At 32.3% G+C, this 27,121-nt stretch overlaps 1 protein-coding gene across 2 annotated transcripts in view; it reads left to right on the top strand.

Annotated features, from left to right (window-relative positions):
* LOC136985909 (UMP-CMP kinase-like) overlaps window positions 1-26,841 on the top strand; it is a 43,380-nt gene extending 16,539 nt beyond the window's left edge. For both annotated transcript variants that reach the window (XM_067283313.1, XM_067283314.1), the window contains exons 4-7: window positions 3,355-3,492; window positions 10,009-10,088; window positions 22,109-22,205; window positions 26,548-26,841. In XM_067283313.1, coding sequence (XP_067139414.1) covers window positions 3,355-3,492; window positions 10,009-10,088; window positions 22,109-22,205; window positions 26,548-26,589 — 357 coding nt within the window. In that variant the 3' untranslated portion in view covers window positions 26,590-26,841. The remainder of the gene's footprint in view (window positions 1-3,354; window positions 3,493-10,008; window positions 10,089-22,108; window positions 22,206-26,547) is intronic.
* The last annotated feature ends 280 nt before the right edge of the window (window positions 26,842-27,121 follow it).

The raw sequence follows: 27,121 nt of genomic DNA, 5'->3' as shown, positions 1-27,121 counted from the left end.
TGAATGCCTTGTAAGGGTTTATGATGACTAAACTTGACACTTCAATAATTAACACTCATAACACTGGCAATATTAGAGTACCTTTTTTATTTAACTGTTAGTCAATGTTTTAATTTTTTCAGCTATGATTATTTAGAATAGATTTTAAAAAAATTGTATTGAACATTGATAATTTCAAAATGTTTAACAAATTAATTAGGAATTTAGGAAATCTTATTCAGTGGATAAAGTGTTTCGGTAATAATAATTATTGATTGGTTCATTAATTGCTTAACTGTGTTTTAGTCAAAAATTTCAATATTGGTTTTTTTCCTGTTTCAATATTGAAAATGGCTATTGTGTGGTCTTTAATAAATTAAACTAAACATTCAGGTGTTATAAAATGAAATACATTTGAACTCTGTTATAATAAGCACTAGGGGACTGGCAAGATTTCTTCATTATATCTGTGAAGAACTGTGACATAACTAGGGGGAATGGGCAGCTTCTTTGGGTGCAAAGACACAAGGGTGTTTGCTTCATGGGTGGCAAAATTTGTAGTTATGTCACTGATGATTAGTGAAATCTCTCTTAATTTTTAATTCTAAATAAGTTGATAGATTCAAAAACAATTAAGTAATTACATTATACTGTATTTTAATAGTAGTTATATAAACTACAATATAATTGTTAAATGAATTATTCAGGCTTCTAGTTTTCATAATATGCTTTATTACAAATTAGATAAAGATAAAACTAATAAAGTTCATTATTTAAATTACCTAACAGATGCTTCAATCATACAGAATGCCATTTTTGATGGGAAGAGACAGGATCACACATTCAACATGGGCCAGTAATTGTGCTGAAATCACATGAATTTCTGTCTCAACAATAATTAATATTAAACAGTTTATTTTTTCATAATTAAATATAATACTAATTAATAATAGCCTGATTTCAGTTAGTCTTTATATTTACAAATCTTAAAATTGATAATTGCTTCAAATATTTCACTTTCATATTTCTCAAATTTCCTCTTAAAGTACTCAAAGCATTGAAAGTCTCATTATTTACTTAATTTCCTTCATAAAACCTGACTAATGTGTCCATTGCCTGTTGAACTTCAGAAATTGTCAGTATTAGTTTTGATTCAATTTCACTTATCATTGTATTATCATCACATTCATCATGAATACCATTGTCTTTATTCAGCACAGATTCCATAATGTCACTTTCAGTAGGAGTATCACTAGTTAACAAATTGTCGCTGACTCATAAAAGTTCATTGATGTCATTATTAAAATCATGAATGTTGTTGCCTCATAACCATTCAGTTAAAGGTATGTTGCTTTCTTTGTTTTCATCACCTTTCAACATTGAAATCTCATTTGTATTTTATTTCAGTTTTTTGAAACAATTAATATGGTTGTTGAAGTTATTTTGATTCATCCATCACCTAACAAATTGATGGCATCCAATATTGATGCAATCTCATTAAACTTCTGTTCTCTTTCATGGATTAAATACAAAACTATAAATCTTTTATAAAATCTTTTCAGATTTTTGATTACACCCATTTCCATTGGTTGTAAAATCGATGTGACATTGGGAGGCAGAAACACTAGCTCGATGTTAGTTTTTGAATTGATCCAGCCAACTGTTGTTGCATTCAAATTGTCTAGCAATTTTTCTGCTTGAGTCTTCAAGATCAGTCCCTCTACTGAAAATTGAGTACTACTTTGTATACTAAACCATTGAAGCAGTGTTTCATTGATATTTGCATGCTTAAACTTTCTAATTTTTTGTTTTAGTTGTATGTATTGTCTACCTATTGGCACTGGAAAGAATCTTCATTTTGCCATAATGTCAATGCTGTCAAAGAAGACAAAGAAAACTTTCTACACACTTCAACATTTTTAGTACCAATGTTCTAACTCCCAAAACATTTTTACTTTTTTGTAAACTAAGAGATTTTCTTTTTTTCATAGACATCTCTGAAAGGGTTTCTTTCTAACTACAATATATGGTAATTTTACAATTGTAATGATGAATAGGTAAATTGGCAGAGCAGGGCTGGAAGCTAGTCAACAGAGGGACTGTCTCCAAATAAAAAGTAAAGTCATAAATAGGCCTGTAATCCATGCATGTCGTAAAACTAAGTAATCCTTTCTGTTTTATCTCTTCTAAGCATTTGGTATCACATTTCTTACTACTTGAACAATTAAGAATGTTCATATGTTTGCATAAATACAAAAAACTTGCTTAGTATGGTTGTGAAGAAAAAGAAACCATTTGATTCAATCAAATTTTTCCCCTCAAAATGTTGCAGACAAGTTGCTTAGATTTTACTGTTAATTCTGTAGAAAATCCATACAAATGCTTTTTTTAGTTCTTTCCAGGAAACAATTTTAGGTAGTCAACCTTCAATGTTTGTTGGTTGCTGTAGATTTTCTTATGAACCTCAGTTTATGATAACAAAACAGTATCATATTATAACACTCAATTGCATACCAGTTCTAGCCTGATTATCTTTAAAAATGTTAAATGAGTAAAATTATCATTTTTAACTAGTTGGAAGGCAATTTAGCTGGTTTTTTTGGCCAGCTAAAACAATATTGGGGAGAACACTACTTTTTACATCACAAAACTTTGCTATTACTTATCTTTAGAACATAATGAAATTTCTTTGACTATAATGGAAATGTCTTATTTAAATGAAACTGTCCTAGAAAACTGTGTGCACATATGCTGGTGTTTCATCATATAAAATGGTTTTATTTCTTCATTAAAATATTTGAATTTTTTATGAATGCATATAGTTTAACATAATGGAAAATGATTTGTTTTGGTAGTTAATTTGCAGGATTGCAGCTGTTTTCGAGTGGTACTGTCAATATTACTAATGCTTTGTCTTTTCAATAAGATTCTATTAGCAAAGAATAGTTGCTTGATTCCTGAGTTAATGGACTTAATGATATATGTTTAGAACTCTAGTGATTGGAATCAATCTCTATTTTTAAAATGACTATTAGTTAATATTGTTGATAGCTGCTGTGTTCAATTTCGCCTCATGATGGTAACTTTATGCTGCTGAAAGAACTAGCGAACATTTTCAATTTTTTAGTTAATATCATTTGGGTATTAATCAAATATTTCTTGATGCACTAAACATTTTCTCTCCAAACTGTATTTAACATTTCTATAGAAGAAAAAATCTATAAAACAAAAAAAAACTGGATTTTTCCAAAGTAAACATAATTTATAGTTTAGTTTGCACATATGTATTAACTTTCATAATTAATATTAATTTTTACAGTTTTAATTTTTATTGTAATTTTTTAATAAAATGTACTTATCATTAATTTATTTTAGGCAATAAATAATGCGAAAAGTAAGAACTTCTTGATTGATGGTTTTCCTCGTAATCAGAATAATTTAGAAGGATGGAATAAACAAATGGCTGACAAAGTTAATTTGAAATTTATTCTGTTTTTTGAATGTTCTGAAGAAGTAAGTATTATTTTTTTCAATTATAACAATTTCAATTCCATAAATTTTTACTAGCTAGATGGAATATAGTAGTAGTTGTAAATATAACCCCCATTTCTCTCTATACGAACATATGTAATTTCAATCTATTATATAAATGTCTACTGGGACATATCATATTAGTAGGACTTACTATACTGGTGTCTGGGTTCTGCAAATTGGGGAAACTTATTCAGAAAAAACAATCTTTATTGTTCACCTGTTTCACCTGTTCCTCAATTCACAGAACCCAGACACCAGTATAATAAGTTCAACTAATACGATATGTCCAGTAGACATTTTATATAATAAATTGTATAATAAGGAGAAAAAGGCATATGAATTAATATGCAATTTCAATTTCTGGAATCTGATTTTTAGACCACATAATTCTTCCTTTTTTTTTTTTCTTGGTCTTTCTTTCTCTTTTTCATTTTTGCAATTTTTGTTTCATGGCTGTCTTTGGCAATTTTGTATTCTGTAATTCTTCTTATATCACCGTATCATATTAAATAGCTTTGTTTTATTTCATAAATTATTGATGCCTTTTTGTTTATTTTTTTTAAATTACTTTTTAAGTTTTTATTTTTAAACTTAGAAAATTTACAAAAAATTCTCAAATAGACAATATTTAATAAAATGTCCTCAAACTTATCCCTTTCACAGACCATCAGTAAAGGTAAATGACACTGTAAAACTGTTATTTCCTGATGATTAATGAAAGAGACAAAGTTTGAGGACACTTTTAAAGTGCTATATATATATATGTGTGTGTATAGGCTGCATCCATGTATAAGCGTACCCCATTTATGAAACAATATGTTTGGAAAAAAAATTAAAATTTTAGAATTCTGTTGAAGAACAAGAATAGAGACACGAGTATACAGAAATGTGGCTGGCAACACTGCAAATTTAAAACGAGGATGAAGTTATGGTTAAGGTTCTTTTTGAGTGCTTGCTTAGTGTGTCTTAAACATGGGTCGAGTGAGAGTGAATTACACAGCAAAGTTTAAATTGCAAGTTGTGCATTATGCACAAGAAAATGGAAATCGAGCGGTATGAAGGAAGTTTGATTTAGACAAGAAAAATGGATGGAAATGGATTCAAACAACAGATGTTCTTGAGAAAACATCACAAAATTGGCAATCGTTTTGCAAAATATTCCAACCTAAAAATAAATCTGTTCAGATATTTTCATTAAATTCAGGCAAATGGATTTTCTGTATCTGTTGAAATGATTCAGTTCAAAGCTTAAAGGCTTGCTCAAAATATGAAAATTTCCAAAAGTGAAGTTACAGCTGGGCAAGATGTTTTATGGCTTGACATGAACTTGAGATTTGGCATTGAACTTCACAGGCACAGCAGCTTCTTGACACCTGTGAAAAGAAACTGCTCACATTTCAGAAACATGTCCTCAGCTTAAGAAAAAAACACTGCTATGACTTAAGGGCAATAGGCAATGCTGACAAAATTCCTGTCTTCTTTGATATGCCAAGTGACACTGCAGTCAATCAGGCAGATGAAAAAACAGTTCTGATACAAACAGTCTGAGCAGGAAGGCAGCATTGTACTGTAATGCTGTGCATCATCTCTGATGGAAATAAACTGCCATCTTATGTTGTTTTTAAGTGTAAAATCCTACCAAAAGAAACACTACCACTTGGAATATTGGTATGAGTACAAGATCAAGGCTAGATGACAGAAGAACTATATATAGGTTGGCTGAAGTCAGTGTGGTTTCGGTGTCCAGGTGCACTGTTACGTTGGCATTCCATATTGGTTGTTGACAGCTTCTGAGGTCATCTGTGAAAGCATGAAAAAGATGAGGGAAGAGAAAAGTGACATGGCTGTGATATCAGGAGGAATGACTAGTATGCTGCAACCACTTGGTGTATCCATCAACCATTCTTTTAAAGCTCATCTGTGATGTTTCTACCATGATTGGAAGTGCACCACAACAGAGATGACACTGATTGGGAGGCTAAGAAAACTGTCCTTGTCTCAAATGTATAAATGGATTGTGGCTTCATGAAAACTAATACCAGAAGAAATGGTGTCTAAAAGTTTCGAAATCATGTCCATTTCCAATGTGATGGATGGGTCAGAAGACGATGCAGTGTATCTTGCATAATCCAAGGATGAAGACTCAAGTGATGCAAGTGTAGTGACAGTGAAGTTTCAAATGAAGAACATAAACAATAGCTGTCAGTTTTAAATGAAGACATTGATTATGAATTTTATAGTCTTGTAGCATTATTGCTTAGTTGGAGCCTCAGACAGCTCCCTTTTATTTATTTATTCTTTTTTTGCATTTTCTTTTGTGCTTTTTCTTCTTTTTACTTCTTGCCTTGGTGGCCTAAAACCTTCAAATAATCTTGCTACAAGTCTAAGGTATGTAAAGACAATTAATTAATGATAATAAATTGCTTTAAAATTTTAAATTGTTAAAAATCTTTTTGTATCACAACTAGGTGCATTGATAGACACTGGGCATTTTGGCATCACTCTTTATTCTGTAATATCTTGTGGGCCAAAATGCTTATCGGCCCACGAGATATTACATTACATTATTGATGTTATAATTGCCCTCATTTCCTATTAGCTATTGACTTCGTGTCTTACAATGGAAAAAATATTTTTAACTTGATTTCTAACTTTGATTTTTAACTTGTAGCAATGAAATAACAGAAATGAAAAATATTTCAAATTTTTGTTTCTACATTGTTTAAAATATCATTATTTTAACATGTGAAGTCATCAGATTAATTAGCCAGGTAGTTAGTAAAATAAGACAAAGTAGAAGGGCTAAGAGGGAAATCTTCTTCATCTAAAAGGGCTAGAGAGAATATGGTAATGATATTTAATCAAATATACTTTCAATTGTATAGAAATATTGAAACATTTAAGTACATATATGAAAGTATTAAATCACAGTTATAAAGTGCTCGCCTTTATTGGTTCTTAAAAGTACTTTAAAAATGGACCACAATATTATTTTTTGAAGTGCTTCTCAGCATTCTATATATGGGAATATATTGAAATTATAAAACATCTAAGTAGATTTTAAACCCTTTACTAACACTGGAAGTATACTACACTTACAATCAAAAATCGAACCTGTTACTGGTGTGTATTCTATAAAAGATCGTCCCACGAACGTTTTCAAACTTTATGAAGTTCTTCAGGTGGAAATGGAATACTTAAGAAAAAATAGTACAGGAGATTTCAAATCGAAAAGTTTGCAAAATTCCGCTCTGCCAGATATGCGCCGTTGTGTGCAGATGTCAAATTATTATGGATACTTGTCTAGGAGGAGTTGTCAGGCTGGTGATAGGTTGAGCTCTTCTTTTTGTGGGACGATTTTTTTAGGATACACGCCGGTAACAGGTTTGATTTTTTTGATTGTAAGGGTAGATTTTAAAATTGTATATATTTCTAATGATTGTTTTTAGTATGATGCATGAGGTAAGAAAAGAATTGCCAAATTGATTTGTACTTTTATATTAATTTTAGGAGAAAGAATGCAATTTCATAAGTAATATTCTTTTTTATTAAAGACAGCGTTTCAGATGCTAATTTTTAATGCTTTGGAAATTAGACATTTTAAAGATATCAAAGTTTGGCTTAATACTGTATATTTGACAAAATGTTACAAACTCTGCAGATTGCATGACTAAAGTCTTAGATTTAGTAAAATATTTTTATATATTTATAAATATCAATAATTTAGTGGCAACTATCATATCTTAATTTTTACTTTATTTTAACTTTTTATTTTATAATTATGTAGGATAACAAATATTTAACTTATTAATTAATATAGTACATTAGTGAAATTTACTAAAGAAATAAGAGATAGTAAAATAAAAGCATCATAAAGATATTTAGATCTGTTATCGCATTAAAATTGTAAAAATTTTATTAATGTAGTAAATTAATGATTTAAAATCTATTATTATTGTCTTTTAATAAAATGTGTGTTTAAAAATAAAATATAATAAATTAAATTATTCAATTACAGTGGTGCCTCGTATAACGTACGCCTCAAATAACGGACGCTGCGAACAACGGACTTTCTGTTTGGCCGTTACGTGACTCGAGCAACGGACTGGCTGCGAACAACGGACTTTCCGGCATAATTGGTGACTGCTCCATGGGTGCGTTCTTTAATGCGTCTCCGCTACTACGGGAGTGTGCTGCTGTTTGTAGGCATTTAGAAACGACGGTGAAAGAAAGAAAGATGGCTGCGCCCACAATATCGATAGTATCGTGATGGAGGAATCTATAATTCTAAAATATGAGCTTTAAAAGGCAAAAGAAGGGTCCCAATTGTAAAATTTAACCATAAAATGGATTATTTGTTGAAAGAGCATTCAAAATAGCCTCGAAAAAAAATTCGTAAAGACACTTACATCACCGCGTGCGCTAACTCGCACTTTCACAATTTCTAAATTCTCATTCATAAAACCACGTAATGGACCCGGAAACGAAACTATCTGAGCCATGGAGGACGCCATGTTGCTTTCCACCGTAAACTACTGCCACGAGCGACCGTTTTTGCCGTTCGACGGCGCGCACTCCCACTGGAATTTAGGAATGCGTTCCGCAGGAATTTTTAAACGGATGTCGCTCGCGCAGAGTTATGCGGAGGAATAAAAGAACGCACCCATGTTCATTTTTTTATGATACAGTACGGTTATTTTATGCTGCGGAACGAATTAGATGTTTTAACATGTATTTCTATGGGAAAATGCGTTTCATATAACGGACGTTTCACTTAACGGACATGCACCTGGAACGGATTAAGTACGTTATATGAGGCACCACTGTATTTCATTTTAAGTAAAGCTTTTCTGATTCATCATTATCTAATACAAAATATGACATAATATATGATTATCTTTTTCTAAAAATAAATGTACAGTACATCACTGTCTGTCTGCATTACAGAAACTTATTTTGCAAGTACTTTTAACAGTATATAACTGTCCACTTCAGGCAGAATCATTCATAGAGAACAAAACATTTGAATTCAAGCAATAGAACCTGAATAGAAACTAACATTTTTTAAAATTGTTTGTCCTGCACATGCATGAGTTTAAATTACATATATATAATACACAAAATTATACAATGATATGCAAAAGAAAAACATTGAAAATAAAATTGGATTAAAATATAACATAAATAATTGTGAGGACCGAATTAAGCCGGTCCGATTTTAAAATTTCATTGTTTCAAATCCTCTCGGGAGATAACAATCAAAATCAGAGATAACAATCACAAGTCAAAGGATGTGCAGCCTTCCGCCATCCAACTCGCTTCCCTCCTCTCCGGATCCCACCACTGAGTCACAAAGCTCAAGTCATCGCTCTCTGTCGCGATTGGTGATCGTAGCGGACGGGACTGGGAGTATATAAAGGGGGGAGATATCAGAGAACGGGGTGGCTGAACGTCCGAAGAAGATGAACGTCCCGGCGAAACACAGTCTCATACGAAGGCCATTCCGAAGACGCCGGATCCTTCCGCCCACCGCCAGAGCCACCGCCCGAGCCGAAGAACATTCTGCGATTGTTGTCGATAACCGAGAGGTATGAACCCCCCAACAATTGTGAACTCTCTCTCTCCCGCGATTAGGGCCAAGACGCGCAGATTCTCTGTACTAGGTTATCTATCCAAATAAATCTTTATTTGTTCTTTCCTGACTCTGTTGTTTCGAATGTCACCTTAATCTTATCGTCGAACCCACACACTTCCTCCACTCGACTTGACAATTAATTACCCGATCCCGACAAGTCGGGATATCGGGAAAAATTAGCCATCCTTGACAGTGGGGTGGGTCTTACCGACCCGAACGCCGACAAGAAGGAGGTACGACACTGTCCTACCCCCCGGCGTTCCCACATAATTAATAATAAATTAAACAGTAAATAAACAAATAATAAATGTATAGCAGCACTAATGATGTGAGGTGTTTTATTGCAAACTATGTGATTTACAACTTTAGATATACCAGAGCGGTGGATAGCACTGTTTAACCTTCTGAAGTTGTAAATCACATGGATTGCAATAAAATATCTCGCAGTGTCATTAGCACCACTATACATTTATTATTTGTTTATTTACTGTTTAATTTTATTATTAATTATGCATGTTGTATTTTAACCCAGTTTTATTTTTAATGTTTTTCTTTTGCATATTGTATTATTGTATAATTTTGTAAATTGTATATATGTAATTTTAAATTCCATGTGCATGTGGGACATGATTTGTAAAACGTTAGTTCCTATTTGGATTCTATTTTTTGAATTCAAAGTTTTTGTTCTTTATGACAGTTATATATCGTTGAAAGTACTTACAAAATAAATCTTTATATGTAATGTGGACAGACAGTGGTGTACGTTATCTTTTCTAATAGTATTTTGCAGTGTACAGCTATTTTAATTTTATTGATTTATTTTTATTTCACACATTAATATAAATTAAATTTATATATAGGTATGTAAAGAAAGATGCTTGAATAGAGGCAAACAAGGAAGTGGTCGATCTGATGATAATGAAGAAAGTCTGATGAAAAGGTTGTTTATTTGAATTAAATAAAACTTTTATATTAATTTAAATTAAATATTTACATTTGTGTATTGAATTTTTATTGATAGTTTTCAAGAGACTAAATTAAATTAAGATCTTTCTGCTTATTTTCATAATTTTTTGTAAACAGTTTTTTCAGATATTTTATTTTTATTAACTTAATTTTGTTTTTTGCCTCACAGATTTCAATAATACTTTGTGTGGCTAAGTCTTGGTATGACCCTTTATTGTGCAAAGGGAAAAGCATGCTTGTGAAATGTTTTCAGGAAAATGAAAGTTAAAAAATTCTGAATGATTTAAGAGTATGCTTAGAAGCTTTTTGCATCTGACTGATAATTGTGAGACTGCCAGTATGTGTTTCAATGAGTGAACTTATGTAAATCAATGTGATTTTTACATAAAATAATTGTAAATCACATAAATTTATGCATTTTTGTCTATTTATTTTCTATTAAAATGTGCATTTTCTCTTTCTTGAACACTTGTTTTTGGAATTACTATGTTGAAAATATATTTAGTTTTTTACATTTTGGATTGTAATAATAATATAAATAATTTGACATTTTAAGCAATTAAATAAATATTAGTTATAACTATCTACTAATATCATATTGTTTATTGTCACATATAACGGTTCAACCCTCTTTCAATGTCATTTCTCTTGTTTTTTATTGTTTATACCAGGGGTGGCCAACAAGTCGATCGCGATTGACCGGTCGATCGCTCGCTATGTCTTCACTTAATGTGTTGCACTTGTAATCGAACGCAACAGTATGCATGCAGTTATGACTCGACTCAGAAAAACAAAGCCATTTAGCTTGAATATTTGGTACTGTCATACGGTAGCTTTTTTCTTAAAAAAGGAAATTGTGGAATTTATATCTTTTCCTTTTAAGAAGGATTTGTGTGAAACGTATTAGCCAAAAAATTTCAGACATATTTCGTATGAGCAAAAGGCATTAGAAAAAGAAATTATAATTTTACAAACTGACTTGTGGCCGCCAGCGCCAGAGATCCTGAACACTGCCTGGCAACACTTGCCAACGAGATGTTGGCTGGCAACTTGTAAGAAAAGGAGGCGCGAAAGTTCGCGGGTTTTTGCCTGGATGTTGGCCGAGGATGTCGGTGACAGTTCTCACCTTTTTAATAAAGTTTTTTTGTTACTGTTCGTGTTTGTCTGCTTAGTTCTAAAGATCAGTAGGATCGGATGACAAAGTGGCGACCCGAACGTGATCCGATTAACGAACTACCTGGACTTTTGACTGAATTGGTTAGTGAACAACTCTGTGTCTATGAAGGAACATTTTTAACAGGACATGCAGGTATGATCAGTTTCAGAATCGTAAATTCAATAAGACGACTAAGAGTGCGTGATTCGGGCTAAGCCTAATCAAAGACTATCCCTCTTTCCTTGTAGCCGCATAGTTAGGCGCCCGAAATGGCGGAACAGAACGAGTTGGAAATCGGACGTGTACAGGCAAAAATGCCTATCTTCACTAAAACCAACATCAAATTATTTTTTGTGCAGCTAGACGCAGCTTTTGCCATTAATCGGATTACAAGTGAGAACACTAAGTACAACTATTTAATCAATTCCCTGGACGCGGAGATTCTATCTAACGTCAGTGACTTAGTATTTGACCGTCCAGCCAAGGCTCCGTTTACTAAACTCAAAGATCGACTCCTCGAAATTTTTCAGAACTCCGCTGCTAAAGAGGCTAAAATTCTGCTTGAAGATCTGGCGTTAGGGGATCAGAAACCCAGCGTTTTACTCCGTAAAATGAGGGAGCTTTCAGCGGGCAAGATTACCGAAGAATTTCTTAGAAACTTGTGGCTCCAACGTCTCCCCAAAAATATTCAGACAGTTCTGGCTGTTAGCGGTGATGAACTAGACAAGCTAGCCATCCTTGCTGACAAGGTTGCTGAACTTACAGAACCAACCCAACTGGCCAGCATCAACTTAGAAGCCGGAAATCCCATAATCAAAAATCTCGAAATGCAGATATTAGAACTCACAACGAAGGTTGCAGAACTTAATGTATCGCGTACTGCTCGTCCCCGTTATCGTAGTAGAGAGAGAAACCGACATGACCCGAATTCGAGGTATCGCATTAGTTCACGCCCTTGAGGAAGAAGCCTCAATCGTCAGGGATATTGTTACTACCATGATAAGTTTGGATCAGCTGCTAGGAAATGTCGTTCGCCGTGTTCCTTCGACCAAACTGCTGATCAGGGAAACGAGCGCAGCCAGCCGCAGTAACGGCCTGTGGGTCCAGCCTGGCTCCTAAATATAGCTGTCTGTTTGTGTATGACAACAAAACTGGCCTAAATTTCTTAATTGATTCTGGAGCAGATTTATCGATCATTCCCAATCGCACTAAGAATCAGCCTACAAAGGTTGAATTGTATGCTGCCAATGACTCTAAAATCTCGACGTATGGAACAAAGGTGCTAGAACTTGACCTCAACTTAAGACGTTCTTTCAGATGGGAATTTACCATAGCTGATGTGCAGAAGCCTATAATCGGTGCAGACTTTTTGGCCAACTTTGGACTCATTCTCGACATCAGAAACAGATTATTGGTCGACCCCCTGACTTCCCTTACTACACGAGGAAGATATTATACAGGACCACCTACTTCAGTCAAAACTATAATCAGCAATTCCCCAATGCAGGATATCCTCAAGGACTTTCCACATCTCACTCGTCCTGGACCGTTTTCAGATAAAGTCAGGCACAACACAATGCATTATATCGAAACACACGGTCCACCCGTATTTGCCATACCCCGTAGATTGCATCCGGCTCAGCTGCAAGTAGCAAAGCAAGAATTCCAGCACATGATGGAGTTAGGTATATGCAGACCATCAAAGTCCAACTGGGCTTCTCCCCTCCATATGGTGCCGAAGGGTCGTAACGATTGGAGACCTACTGGAGACTATCATGCCCTGAATAGGATAACTGTTCCCGATCACTATCCAGTGCCGCACATCCACGATTTTGGTCAAAGTCTACACGGAGCCCGAATATTTTCCAAGATCGATTTGGTTAGAGCCTTCCATCATATACCAGTGAACCCAGATGATGTGCCAAAGACAGCCATTACAATGCCATTTGGGCTATTTGAATTCGTTTTCCTTCCTTTTGGTCTCTGCAACGCAGCCCAATCATTCCAACGATTCATGCACGAAGTTCTGAAAGGCTTAAACTTTTGTTTTTCATACCTAGATGACATCCTCATTGCTAGCACTTCGTGGGAGGAACATAAGATGCACATGCGGCAAGTGTTTCAACGCCTTGACAAGTACGGTCTGCAAATCAATGCATCCAAGTGTACTTTTGCTGCCCCACATGTATCATTCTTAGGATACATGGTGTCTCCCCACGGCGTTATGCCACTTCCAGAAAGTGTATCTGCCATAACTCAACAGAAGTGACCACAGACCCTCAAACAACTGAGAAGGTTCTTAGGCATCTTGAACTTCTATCGTAGGTTCCTACCCCATGCGGCCCATTACCAAGCTCCTTTACACGATCTACTTAAAGGAGCAAAGAAAAACGACCAGCGCGAGATTAAATGGACTGACAATTCGATTCAGGCATTTGAGTCATGTAAGTCACAATTAGCAGATGCCACCTTACTATATCATCCTTCACCAAGTGCTACCCTTGCACTTCACGTTGATGCATCCGATTCTGATGTGGGCGCTGCCCTTCATCAAGTTACAGCACAAGGTCTCCAGCCACTAGCGTTTTTTTCCCGCAAACTGAGTAACTCTCAGCGTCAGTATTCTGCATACGACCGAGAACTTCTGGCTGTGTATTTGGCTGTGAAACATTTCCGGTTTATGCTGGAAGCACGACAGTTCACCATTTACACAGACCATAAACCATTAACGTTTGCCTTCCAGCAACGACACGATAAGTGTACACCCCGTCAGTTGAGACATCTTGATTTTATAGGACAATTCTCAACAGACATCAGACACATAAAGGGGATCGATAACGTTCCAGCTGATGCTCTTTCCTGTATTGAATCAATTAGTAGCCCATCTATAGATTATAGCAAAATTGCAAAAGACCAACAGCAAGATCCTGAGCTCCAGTCTCTCCTGACTTCAAGTGACTCATCACTTGTACTTAAGAAGTTTAAACTTCCTGATAGTGATGTCGAAATTTACTGTGATGTATCGACAGGTCGCATTCGTCCATACATTCCGCCTAGATATCGTCGCACTGCTTTCAACACTGTCCATAACCTGTCCCATCCAGGTGTAAGGAGCTCAACAAGATTGGTAAAAGCAAAATTTGTTTGGCCATCCATCAGTAAAGACTGCCAGACATGGTCTCGCACCTGCATTTCTTGTCAACAGTCGAAGATCCAGAGACATGTCACTAGCCCTTTGGGAACCTTTCCTATTCCAGACGCTAGATTTTTAAATATTCATATTGACATTGTTGGTCCATTGCCACCTTCCAATGGCTCAACATATTGCCTCACAATCATTGATAGATTTTCTCGTTGGCCTGAAGCAATCCCGTTGCCAGATATAGCAGCTGAAACAGTAGCTTCAGCCCTGTACTCAGGCTGGATATCTCGCTTTGGAGTGCCTGCCCAAGTAACATCTGACCAAGGACGGCAATTCGAATCTGGCTTATTTAAATCCCTCACTCAACTTCTTGGTACCCAAAGAGTTAGGACAACAGCATACCATCCAATTGCAAATGGCATTGTTGAACGCTTTCATCGTTCACTTAAAACTGCCATCAAGTGTCACTCTACTGAAAGATGGACGGAAGTGCTACCTACAGTCTTGTTAGGATTACGAACTGCGCTCCGTGAAGACAGCAATACTACCGCGGCTGAGATGCTCTATGGCACCAGCCTCCGACTGCCTGGAGAGTTTTTCGTCCCAGGTTCTCAGGACGTCAATCCATGTTCTTTCGTCGAAAAACTCAGGACGATGATGGCAAACTTAAAACCAGTGCCTGTGGTGCACCACTCCTACCGCAACCCATTTATCCACAAAGAACTGCAGTCATGTTCCCACGTATTTCTTCGCAATGATGCTGTACGGAAGCCCTTGCAGCCTCCATACGATGGACCCTACGTAGTCGTGTCACGTGGTAGCAAGACATTCACTCTATGCATAAAAGGAAAAGAAACTGTAGTTTCTATTGATCGACTGAAACCGGCTTTTATTCTCGCAGCGAGTGAGTCGGACCAGTTACCCCCAACGTCTCCAATGCCAAGACCAGCGCCAACTAGACGTACCACAGACAATCCAGCCCCAACGCAACAAACTACCACTAGCTCTGGCCGACATGTAACCTTTCCCGCTCGTTTCGTGTCGCAGACACTGGTGGGGGAGTAGCTGTGGCCGCCAGCGCCAGAGATCCCGAATACTGCCTGGCAACACTTGCCAACGAGATGTTGGCTGGCAACTTGTGAAAAAGAGGCGCAAAAGTTTGCGGGTTTTTGCCTGGATGTTGGCCGAGGATGTCGGTGACAGTTCTCACCTTTTTAATAAAGTTTTTTTGTTACTGTTTGTGTTTGTCTGCTTAGTTCTAAAGATCAGTAGGATCGGATGACAAAGACTTAATCTTACAAGTCAGAAAATTTGAAGATTTTTGGAAATGCGTCAACTGAGAAAGACAGCCCAGTATCACCAAATGTAACGAATATATTTATTCTTGTTTCGGATCTACATACCTGTGTGAATCGGCATTTTCGTACTTAAAGTTAGCGAAGACTAAACAACGTTCTGTTTTGACTGATTCCCGTATTGAAGACTCATTATTATTATCTTTGTCAGGATATACACCTAATTATGACTACTTGATTAGAGACGTGCAAACTCAGTCCTCCCATTAATGTTAAGATAATAAAATAAATTCTAAATCTGTCTTTATCTGTAGCTATTTTGAATTAATAAATATTGTTAATAATTGATGTTTTAATTCCCCTGGATGTGAGATTTTTGGCCCGTTAAATAATTATGTTGTTTTTACGTAGGTAGATATACAGGGTGTTTTAGTACGAGGTGCACTCCCGCGAACTATTGATAGATTAGCAAAAGAGTGCACTTTGTACTGAAACACAGTGTATAAACATAGTATGTATTTCACACCTCCCCTCCCCATTTAGACTATGCCTATGACAGCAAGTCGATCGCGATATATTTTTAAGATAAAAAGTAGATCTCACGTACACAAAAGTTGGCCACCCCTGGTTTATACCATAAGTTTATTTTATTTTTATAACTAATAAAACAAGCAGGCAGTAAAAATAAAGAAATAATTTAAGAATAATAAAATTATAAACTATAAAATAATTAATTATTCAGTTCTTAAAACAAACATTAAATTTATTTTTAACAATTCTGGAAACAAATTTTCAGGAAATAGAAAATGCACATTTTTAATATAATTACATAATAGAAAATAAATATGTTTTTTGTCAATCTCAAACTGTGTCACTATACTTTTTGTTGTTTAAGCACTATAAAGTGCAATTAATTGACCATTAGGTATCACAAAGATGCCTAGTGGTTGATTAATTGCACTTTGTAGTGTTTAAACAACAGAAAATAGACAAAATGTATAAACCCACATAATTTAATGCAATTTTATATAAAATAATTGTAACTTGAAAAAACTTCATTCATTGAGACTCAAATTGGCAATCTTACAACTATGAATACAGTACATTGCTGCTTTATTCACACATGTTAAACTATACAGTCTTCAATGAAAACTTCAGAAAAACTTACTCATTAGTCCTTTGGAACGTTTTTAACTGTGAGGACCATGTTATGACCTCCCCTTGTTAAATTGTTTATCTGTCTTATTATGGTTTTTAAACAAACATGTATACATCAATGCTATGGCAACACAATAGTGCACTATAATACACTCTTGCTTAGAATTATAAAATCAACCACAAAATTTATATTATTATTTTAATTACACATCAATTTGAAAATGAATACTACTATAGGTTAATATACTTTCTGAGATAGTCCTTAAAACCCTGCGTTAGGTGCGTGGGGTGCAGGTACACCCCAAACATTTTTAAATGCATGTATTTTTTCAAGTAACGAATGCTCAAAAATGATGCCCTCAGTACCTTTCTTCAAAGTACTGAAGATCGCACTGAAAAAGTTAAAAATTTCAGGAAAAAAACTTTTCATAAAAAAAACACAGCAAAATGCATGGGGTGCACCCGCACCCCGTGCGCCTAATGGAGGAAGTTTTATTAGCGCAACCACTGGAGGGGTGGAGCCGAGTTAGTGTACTGAAAAAACGGTCATTGCCTGATATCGAATCAGTCATAACACAAATGACAAATATGAGCATAGAAGGCGTATAAATAAGATTTTTAAGGTTAATTAACGGAAAGAAGGTGTCCCATAGACTTAGCATTGAAAGTTTGAAAAGTGGAGTTTTCTGGGAATATTTATTGCTACATTGTCTTGAAAACATGTTTATTTGTCTAAATAACGTCAAACAATTTCTCGTTACCAAATTAGAAGTAAAAAAAAAAAACGATTAAAAGAAGTGATTTTATAGCGACTGTTTACATAAGTCAAAGTGGTAGTCTGCGGGGGCGTGGCATTTCGCGGGAATTTTACCGACAATTGTTTTTACTGATAGATCTAATAATAGACAAAGAAGGTAACCAGTTACAGTGTAAAAGAAGTTAACTATCGATGTTATCTGCCAATAATCCACCTTTTTATCTCTAGTTGCTGTAGAGTTTCGGGGGCTGTATTTTTGGAAATACTGAAATATTTTTGGCCCGGGATTTGTGACAAAGCATTTAATGGTTGGGACGGTTAAAAAAAACACGGGAAGACGATTCAACGATTAGATAGCAACAGACTTGTTTACAGTTTGAAAAACAGACTTTTGAAGTTGACGATGTTTTCCCTGAAAAATTCGTGAAACGTAATACTTTTTTGTTTTCATTATAAATAAACAAAAATGATGCATTAATCAACAATACTACTTAAAATATATCAGAAACACAATCCCACTAACGTCAAAAACAAAAAAACTGTGAAAAAATTTTGATACTTTCAGTAACAACTTTAGTCGCATGGGGTGCAGGTGCACCTTGTGCGCCCCACCATGTTAAATTCCCCGCGCACCTAATGCCAGGTTAAGTTAGTTAATTGTAACACCTTCTAGAAGCCTTATAAATCTTGAGACTTCATAAGTGCTTGAGATGGGCTGTGATAGAGGAATAGTGTAAAAGATGAACTTTGTGAAGTGAAACACACATTGTTATTGTAGGCAATGGCTGCAAGGGCGTTAAATTTTGTTTTTTGCTGGTTTATTGGTGATAGTGATGTTCTTTACTAACAAATGTTTCTGACTTGTTAACAAATACAGACTGAGTTTTTTCTATAGAAATCATCATAATTACACAAAGCTGTAACTCCTGCTTATAAAAACAGTATGTCATTGAACTTAAACAACACAGATCTGGATCTGATGTAGTACACAAAATTCACAGACACCATCAGGCAGTCTTAGACTCAGGAGTTCCACAGAAGGCACTCTAATGATCTCAGCCAGGATCATTGAGTAAAAAACATAAATATGGCAAAATGATTATAAACAAAACTATAAAACATCAAATAATGCTCTACAAGCATGACTGCAGAATCTTTAAAGTTAATTGTGGTCCCTTTCTTACTAGCTTTATAAATTTTGAGTGTTTCCAATATTTAACTCATGTCATGATTTAGTAGGTGTGCTCTATCAAAAGGAACATCCACATCACTGTCACTATATAAATGGAATATCCATGCAAAGACCACCAAGGCACAGTTGTTATATATGGACAGGTTCAAAACGGCTATCTTAATGACAATTTTTAATTTTTTTCTGAAATACAAGCCATGTTTTCACTTTAAAAATTTTTATTAACTACTTTAGGTTCATACAATATCTATCTCACATGCTTGGAAAAATGTCTTTGAAGCATTATAAGGTTAATGTTTTATTTTTATGTTTTTCTCATCTTGCATAATTGAATGAATGAGTAACTGTTCTTTGTATTTCATGTGGTTTTTATGACAGCCTTTTTGTTACGCTATGAGAATGTTGTGTTGTTCTGTGTGATGGTACATTTTGTTTGTGATGTATGATTTTGTAATGTGTAAGAAGGCATGTGATTGGACTATCTTTTTTATGTCTTTGGTGTTGTATTTCTGGGTTTCATGTATGTAATGATCTGGCTAAGAAATTTTGGCATGTCTTCTGGATTATTGATTGTGTATGTAAAATGTTTGGTTAGTTCTTGGTGCAGAGATGTAAATTTTTTGTACCAGAAAGTGTAAATTTTGTCTGCACCAGATGTCTTTGAACTGTCTGTTCTTTGTACTGCATATTGGATGTTGCATATGTTTATTTTGACATAGGTTGTGACTGATATCTCAAGCATGTTTACTTCTGTTTGATCCGGCTTGTTTCATCTTTGTGTATGACTGGATTGGACCAAAGAGCAGACAGGTAGTCTGAGAATTGTTTTTCTATTGGCATGATTCCATTGTTTGTGTATTATTATTATTATTATGTTGCAAATGTCATGCCCAGATGATGCTGCTGCCAAATGCTATGCAGGACTAAAGTCAAGGTATAACTACTCAAACAAGTGTAACATTAAGCTGTGTTATTGGTGTATATGTCAACATCTAGAAACTTCCTAACAATGTGACATGTATTCAATATTGCAGCTTTCTGTAGTTTTATGTATGTATTTTTATTAAGGTTTGATGTTTCTAGACTTTTGGATAGTGTTTCTGGTATAACACCAGTGGAAGAAACAGGGCTGTGGAGTCGTGTAAAAATCTACTGACTCTGACTCCAACTTTGCCTTACTATCCAACTCCAACCAGGGACGGACTTGTTACCAAAATAGACCCAGAAATTCTGATGTCATCACGCGACCTCATAATAAAAGTTTCAATAAATAAAGTTGTAATAAAGATAGAACGTAAAAATGTTTTTATTCCAAAGTTAAAAGACTCCTCTAAGTAATGTCACAGTCAATATATAAATATGTATTCAATAATTTTTACTTTCCTGGCTGTTATGTTATATATAACAGAGGGAAAGTGTAGCGATTGGTCAAAATAATTTTTACATTTTTGGACTTAGGACAACTTGAAATGTCAAGATATGCAAAAGATTCAGTTTTTTTTTTCTGTATGTATGGATGTTAAACTGTATGTGGGGGGGCATAATTTTGTTCACCTTGTTTGATGCCTAATAACTTCTGTTGTTTTTAAATCTGAGTCAGATGGTTTGACACAAGAGTTATTAAGCTTTGAAGTGATTGAACTAAATTGTGCCCCCATACACATTCTAACATCTCAGGCAAGAACCTCTTAACAGGTTTTACTAAACTATTATAAAATGACATAAATCTTAATTTTGAGGGTAGAGATGAGTTTTATAAAAAAAAAAAAAATGTGAATGCTAATAGCGAGTAAAATAGTCATTAAAGTTCAACCACACTGGAGATATGACATACGACTCCTTCTGTGTGTTCATCCCGCTGTCTACCTTTAATTAAGAATCAAAATGTAATAGTATTAATATCCCTTTATACACAAGCTACTGTGCCAAATTTAGTTTTTTAAACTTTATCCATTCTGAGATACTGTTTAATATCTCAGAACAGAGAATTAAGAAGTTAAATAAATTAGAGGCCAACACACACACACACACGAATTTCCCTTTTTATTTGACATTTTTTGATTTCAGGTCTCCAAACATGTAGATTTGCAAAATACTCTGAAGGTCAAATTTAACATGATTCCAATACTTTTCTATTTTATATACTTAACAAGTTGGGAAGTAAAAAGAAGTCGGAGTCAGCTGATTTTTTGATGACTCCAACTAAAACACCAAAACTTCATGACTGACTCCTTAGTCCTGGGAAGAGAGGACCGCAGGCACAATAAATACCCTATCCATCTTACTTCTTCGAGGAGTGGAATGTACTTATTGATTTTGTCTTATCATATATATTATTATATAAATGTTTGAAATATGTAATATAAATGGTTGTATATACATGTTATATAACTTTACTATTATTATAATAAATATTTTTATTAAAAATGGATTAAATTCACTGAATAATTATTGATTATATTTTGAAAAGTCAACTTCCAGCCTATATTAAGTTATTTAATGAAATTTTCTTTTTATAATAAATAACAAAAAATGATTATTTGAATTAATATAATTTTTTTTTTATCAACTAGTATCAGAATAACAAATGATTTATATTTTAACAAAAATATTCTATATAAATTGGAATGAATCTGTAGATAATATAAAGAATAAAATATATAATAAAATATTTTACAAAAATTAGTCATTACCTTAGTAAAATCTTAGTATAAAAGCTTATTTTAAAGTAATTAATTTTTCTAATGCAAAATTATATAATTTTATTAATTTGAATTTTTTAAAATAGTAGTTACAGCTATAATGCATTATAATTGTTTAAAATTTGAAAATTTGATTTATTTCTGGACATATAAATGAATTATCAATATATGCATCTTTGTTTGGATAGCAAGGTACCATCTTTTTTCTATTAAGGATCAATACTCAAGTTATATCTGATAATGTATGATTTGGTTTTTGGATAATTTGAATTAGTGCATCATTCCTTAATTATTATATGCTTGACTATTCTCATTTGGATCAGTTTCTTCCTTTAAGACATATAGATTTAAATTGCAACCAACTATTGTTTATAGTAATGATTTTTGCATCAACAAATTTAAATTCTGTCATGCATTTAAAAATGTTAGAGGTTAAAGAAATAGATTTTTTATATATGTATATATAGTCATTTTATCATAATATTTAATTAATTTGATGAATATTTATTATATATGATTTATTTTAAAAAATCATGAGAAATTTTTATTTAGAACTAACAATATGAATAATGATATAAATTTTATTTTTCAGGTTTAATACTTACAAAGTTGATACATTGCCAATTATTAACTTTTATGAGAAACAGAATTTAGTTAAGAAACTGGATGGAACTAAGCCAGCACAAAAAGTAAATAAATGTTTAAAAAATCTTTAATAGTATAGAATTGTTTAATGAAATAAAACATTTTAAATAATAGTTTTATACATACACATCTAACACTAAAGCAACATCAATAATATTAATTAGTCATACAAAAATAATCCTTCAATAAAGGAACATAAATATAACAGAGAGAGAAAGTACAACAATCAGTCAAAAAATTACCCTCTCCCCAAGATTTTTACATTTTTGGACTTGGGACCCTGAAACATCGAGAAATGCAAAAAAAATTTAGAGGTTTTTTACTTTCCTGGCTGTTATATATATGCTACAGTCAAAATCACTTTTTAGTTAGGACGTGTTTTAACTAGTTGAAACGTGTTTTAACTAAAAACTGGTTTTGACTGCAACATATACACTTTGCAGTCCTTGACACACACCTTTAGTCATGATCACTTTTGTAATGAATTACCTCTGCAAAAGACCAAACTTTTCATCAACAAAATAAACATATGCATTTTCTTTGAAATTAAACCTATCTAATATTCTGATGTGACCAATTAGTTAAAGAAATTTATTATGACCACTTTTAACATAATAATTTGAAAATTTCCTATGGTACTCTAAGACGCTAAAGATTGGTTCTCACTATGATCGAATCTGTGGTGGTAAGCAATGAAGTTGTGACAAATTTGCCATCGTGACATCAGAATGGCAATGTGAATAAAAAAGTGTGTTTGCAAGTTGAGCAGAACTTTTATTATGATATGGTCAATATTTATTTTTCTGCTTTATATGTGGAAACATTATTTACATTGATATCATTGAAAACCATATCCAATATAAATTTTTTTTGATGCAGTTACATGCATGAATCTTTTCAATTATAAAATGCTAGTTGAATTAATAAGAGATAATAGTTATTTGGGAAAAACATCCTTCATAAAGATATAAACCTAAAACTGAAAATGATTGATGATCACATCAATAATGAAAACTGCAAGTAGGCCTAATTTGTAGTTTCCTCTATGTATTTTTATATAAATGCTTATACTACTTTTTGTGTATGATTTGATTTTAATAAAATATCTATACTTTATTTTCATTATTTAGCTCTTTTCTAAAAGCAAACTTCAAACTTTTGGTTTTTCTTTTGGTTCCATTTTGTTAAAATAATGGTTTAAATATCATTTTAAGATTAATGGTATGAGAATAAAAGCCCATTCACAATGAAAATTAAGCATAAACATAAAACCTTGTACCTATGTTATTTAATGCAACCATTTACAATGAGTTACATAAGTGTAATATTAAACTTAATCATAAGACATTAACATAAAGCTTTGAGTTTGTAAACTTTAAAAGTTTATAAACCTGAAGTTTTTATGTGATTTAAAACAAACAATTGTAGTGGTTATGGAATTCATACTGATGAATTTTTCTCTGGTTCAATGGATAAATCCCCTATCACCTGTTGCTTGCACTTTTAAGTTTTCTGACGCAAACACTTAACATGTATGCATCGGTGTTATTTACATTCATAAACTGCACAGCTACACTAACTTTTTATTATTAGTCATCATGCAAACATCAGTCTGTTTCATCACCAACTATATATTAAAGTAATAATAAATTATATTTCAATTTTATTTTTTAATGCACACTATTGGCTGCTTGTGTGCAAGCACACATGCACACCTATCAGAACTGGCCCTGATAGCAATTCCCCGATACGAGACCAAAATATCTTTAGAACTTTTAGATTGATATTCAAACCATTCTGATAAGAAAATTTGTGCACACCATTGATATACATTTACAAAGAATATCCCAAAAATATACTGATACTAGTTCTGTAAATATCAGGAAAACACTAATTATATTGACTCTAATTTATCAAATTTATTACAGATTTACATAATGAAAACAATTGGCATAATTTTATACTTATTACTAATTTTTGTTGTTTAAACTAACTTTGCTATAATATGTCTATGAACTCATATTCTTTAAATGATACTTAAATTTGAAAGTGATTTTTGATCAATACTGTTTTCTTAAAATTGATTAACTGTAATTAATCGGTATTTTATTTAATTATTTTTTTCAGTTTAACTATGAATAATCATAAATTTTTCATCATTAATTACAATTAATTATTTAATGCTGTACCTTAGCCTACAGGTAGTCAATTTGTTTTCAATTCTGCTTGGTGTGGAACAGATTCAAGGATTTAATAATAATTAAATTAATTAACATATTTGTAGAAAAATAATAATTTTTGATATCAATCATTTCAAGTACAGTTAATAATTTAGTGTTTATGATTTTTCTCAAATTTTATTTTAATATATAGAAAGGCAATTATTTTGTAAACCAACACAAGACTAAAAAGAGAGGTATGATTCTTATTTCAATTTTAGAACTGCCTCTTCCTCTTCGGATTTACTTAAAACTAGGAAAATTTTAGATTACTATCTTAATATACGACAGTACAAAGAGATAAAGCCACTTACTGCAGTTAAAATAATAATCCTTTTTCCGTCGATTAATTATTAATCCTCCCTTGAATATAATAAATTATTTTTATTAACAGAATTTTAAAAAACTAAATTTTAATACAAAATTAAAACCTGAAAATACTTTATATACTGTAATTACTTTTAAACTTGTTTTTGTTTTTTTGTTTTATTCTCTCTTGACATTATATGTATTTTAATAATTCACAATAACATAGTAATAAAACATTTTTTACGACTATTCAGTATAAAACAAGATAAGTGGTTTCACAATATGTAATCTTATGTAAATGTAGATGTAACCTAATGTAACCTAAAAACAAGATGTAATTTAATTAGATTTTTACCTTGTTTTATGTAAGTGGATTAATTTCATTGACTAGAAGTTTTAACAAATGCTTAGCAAGCTCTTAGATTTTTGTATATAATGTTAATACACCAGAGACAGTAAATATTTTATAATCTATCTACTGATCTAACATTGAGAAATCATCCTTTTTATCAATGTATTGTTTTGGTGTCTGAAACTATAAGCAATTCCAGAACTATATATATCAACATACATATTTTTAATTTTTATTTCTTTAAAAAATTATTTTACATTTATTATTAACTTCTGGGATCAAAATAACATATTTTTACAAATAATTTATTTTTTCAAATAAATTGACAATGTAAAGAACTTTTTACATAATTATTTTAGTATTTCTAAGCTTTAATCCTACTTCTGAGAACACTTTTTAAAATACTTTTGAATAATAACTTGAATTTTGTACAGTTTATTTAGTACTAATTCAGATTTTTAACAATTTCATAATAATAGTGTACACTGTTGTTAGGAAATTTTTTAAATAATTTTTTAATAAAAAAATATGAAGAAAGACTAAAATACATGCAAAACAGTCTAAAAGTTCTCTGGTGACAAGCCAAAACAATTAAAAATACAATATTTTTTTTAAAAAATTGGCTGACAAATTTATACATTGGCTGTTGTTCCTGGTGATGGCAAAAGTGAAGACAATTTGGACATGGCGAAAGTGAAGACATTTTAGTCTTTCTATATGTTTTTCTTTTATTAATGTGTAAATTTGTCAGCCAATTTTTTAAAATATTTTTTTCTTTAAACATTTTAAACATAAACGTTTTAAACATATATATATATTTTTAAACAAAGGAACATTTAAAACAGTAATTAGTCGTCATTTTATTTACATTTAGTAAATATAAAAAGTAGTTAGAGGAAATTTTGTATTTAAACTACAGTTACATTTAAGTAATTAAAGACATTTGAGTTAAACCTGTTTTCTAATACTACTACAAATTTTAAGTTTATACTCAAAATTATTAACTATTTCAATAAATTCTGAGAAGTTCGCGTATTTTTTTTTTTACATTATAAATCAGAAATACTGTATTTCATCTCTACCAAAATAAAAAACTGTAAAGTAAAAATTAAATTATCTTTTGTTCTAACTATAGCTGGAAAGGCACATGGGAATAGAAAATGTGTTTGAGACTCTATGGAAAAGTGGTCCCCTATTTAAGTGTTACATACATGTAGAAAAGCTGCAAAACTGCATTTGACCAGGTGCAAATCCACACCCAACTATTGTACTTGCATATACATTCTGTAATTGAAATAAATATTATCATTCTTATTGGTCTTATATATTGTTGGTTTACAGAATAATAATAATCTCACTCATTACTAATTTTGCCAATTCCCAAAAACAAAATTTTATTTCAATCAAAATATTCTTTGTTTTGCCTGCTATGTATACATATATACTCTGTCCTTATCAAGTAAACGATTTCCTAAAATTTTATTTAAAATATTTTTTATATTTTAGGTATTTGAAGATGTCAAGGAACTTTTTAAAACTTTTCTATGAAGGAAACAGAACATTGTTTGGGCTTTACAGTAAATTTATTTCTCTATCTGATATTTAGAAACTAATTTTGGATGAAATTATTTTTGAATAGAAAAACAGTTTTATGAGAGATCTTGTTAATAATTTATATACATTTATTATTGTTATTTGATAGCCAAAATATACATTTAAAGAAATTAGAAAATAATGGTGATTGTTGCAATAATTATTAAAAAGAACAGAGATTCCAATAAAACAATGTTATGTATGTCATCAAGTTTTCCAATTTTTTCTTATTTGAAAGCTTAACCTATATTTGTATACTTTTTATTAAGTTATAATTATCTGCTTGCTTTTTTTAGTAAAGGCATTTGTAGTTTTATAAAATAATGTACTGTTAGGAAAACATGCTGTATATATTTAGTTAAATGACACTGCACACTTTTGTAGAAGGCATTTTTTTTAACAAATTAAAATTGTTTGTACTTGTTTTATATATATATATATATATATATATATATAAAGTATTATAGATTGATCTGAAAAATTATTG

Source organism: Centruroides vittatus, unplaced genomic scaffold (assembly GCF_030686945.1).
Source record: "Centruroides vittatus isolate TY-2023 unplaced genomic scaffold, ASM3068694v2 contig_980, whole genome shotgun sequence".
NCBI classification, from domain to species: domain Eukaryota; kingdom Metazoa; phylum Arthropoda; class Arachnida; order Scorpiones; family Buthidae; genus Centruroides; species Centruroides vittatus.
This window is presented reverse-complemented; position numbering and strand designations above follow the sequence as displayed.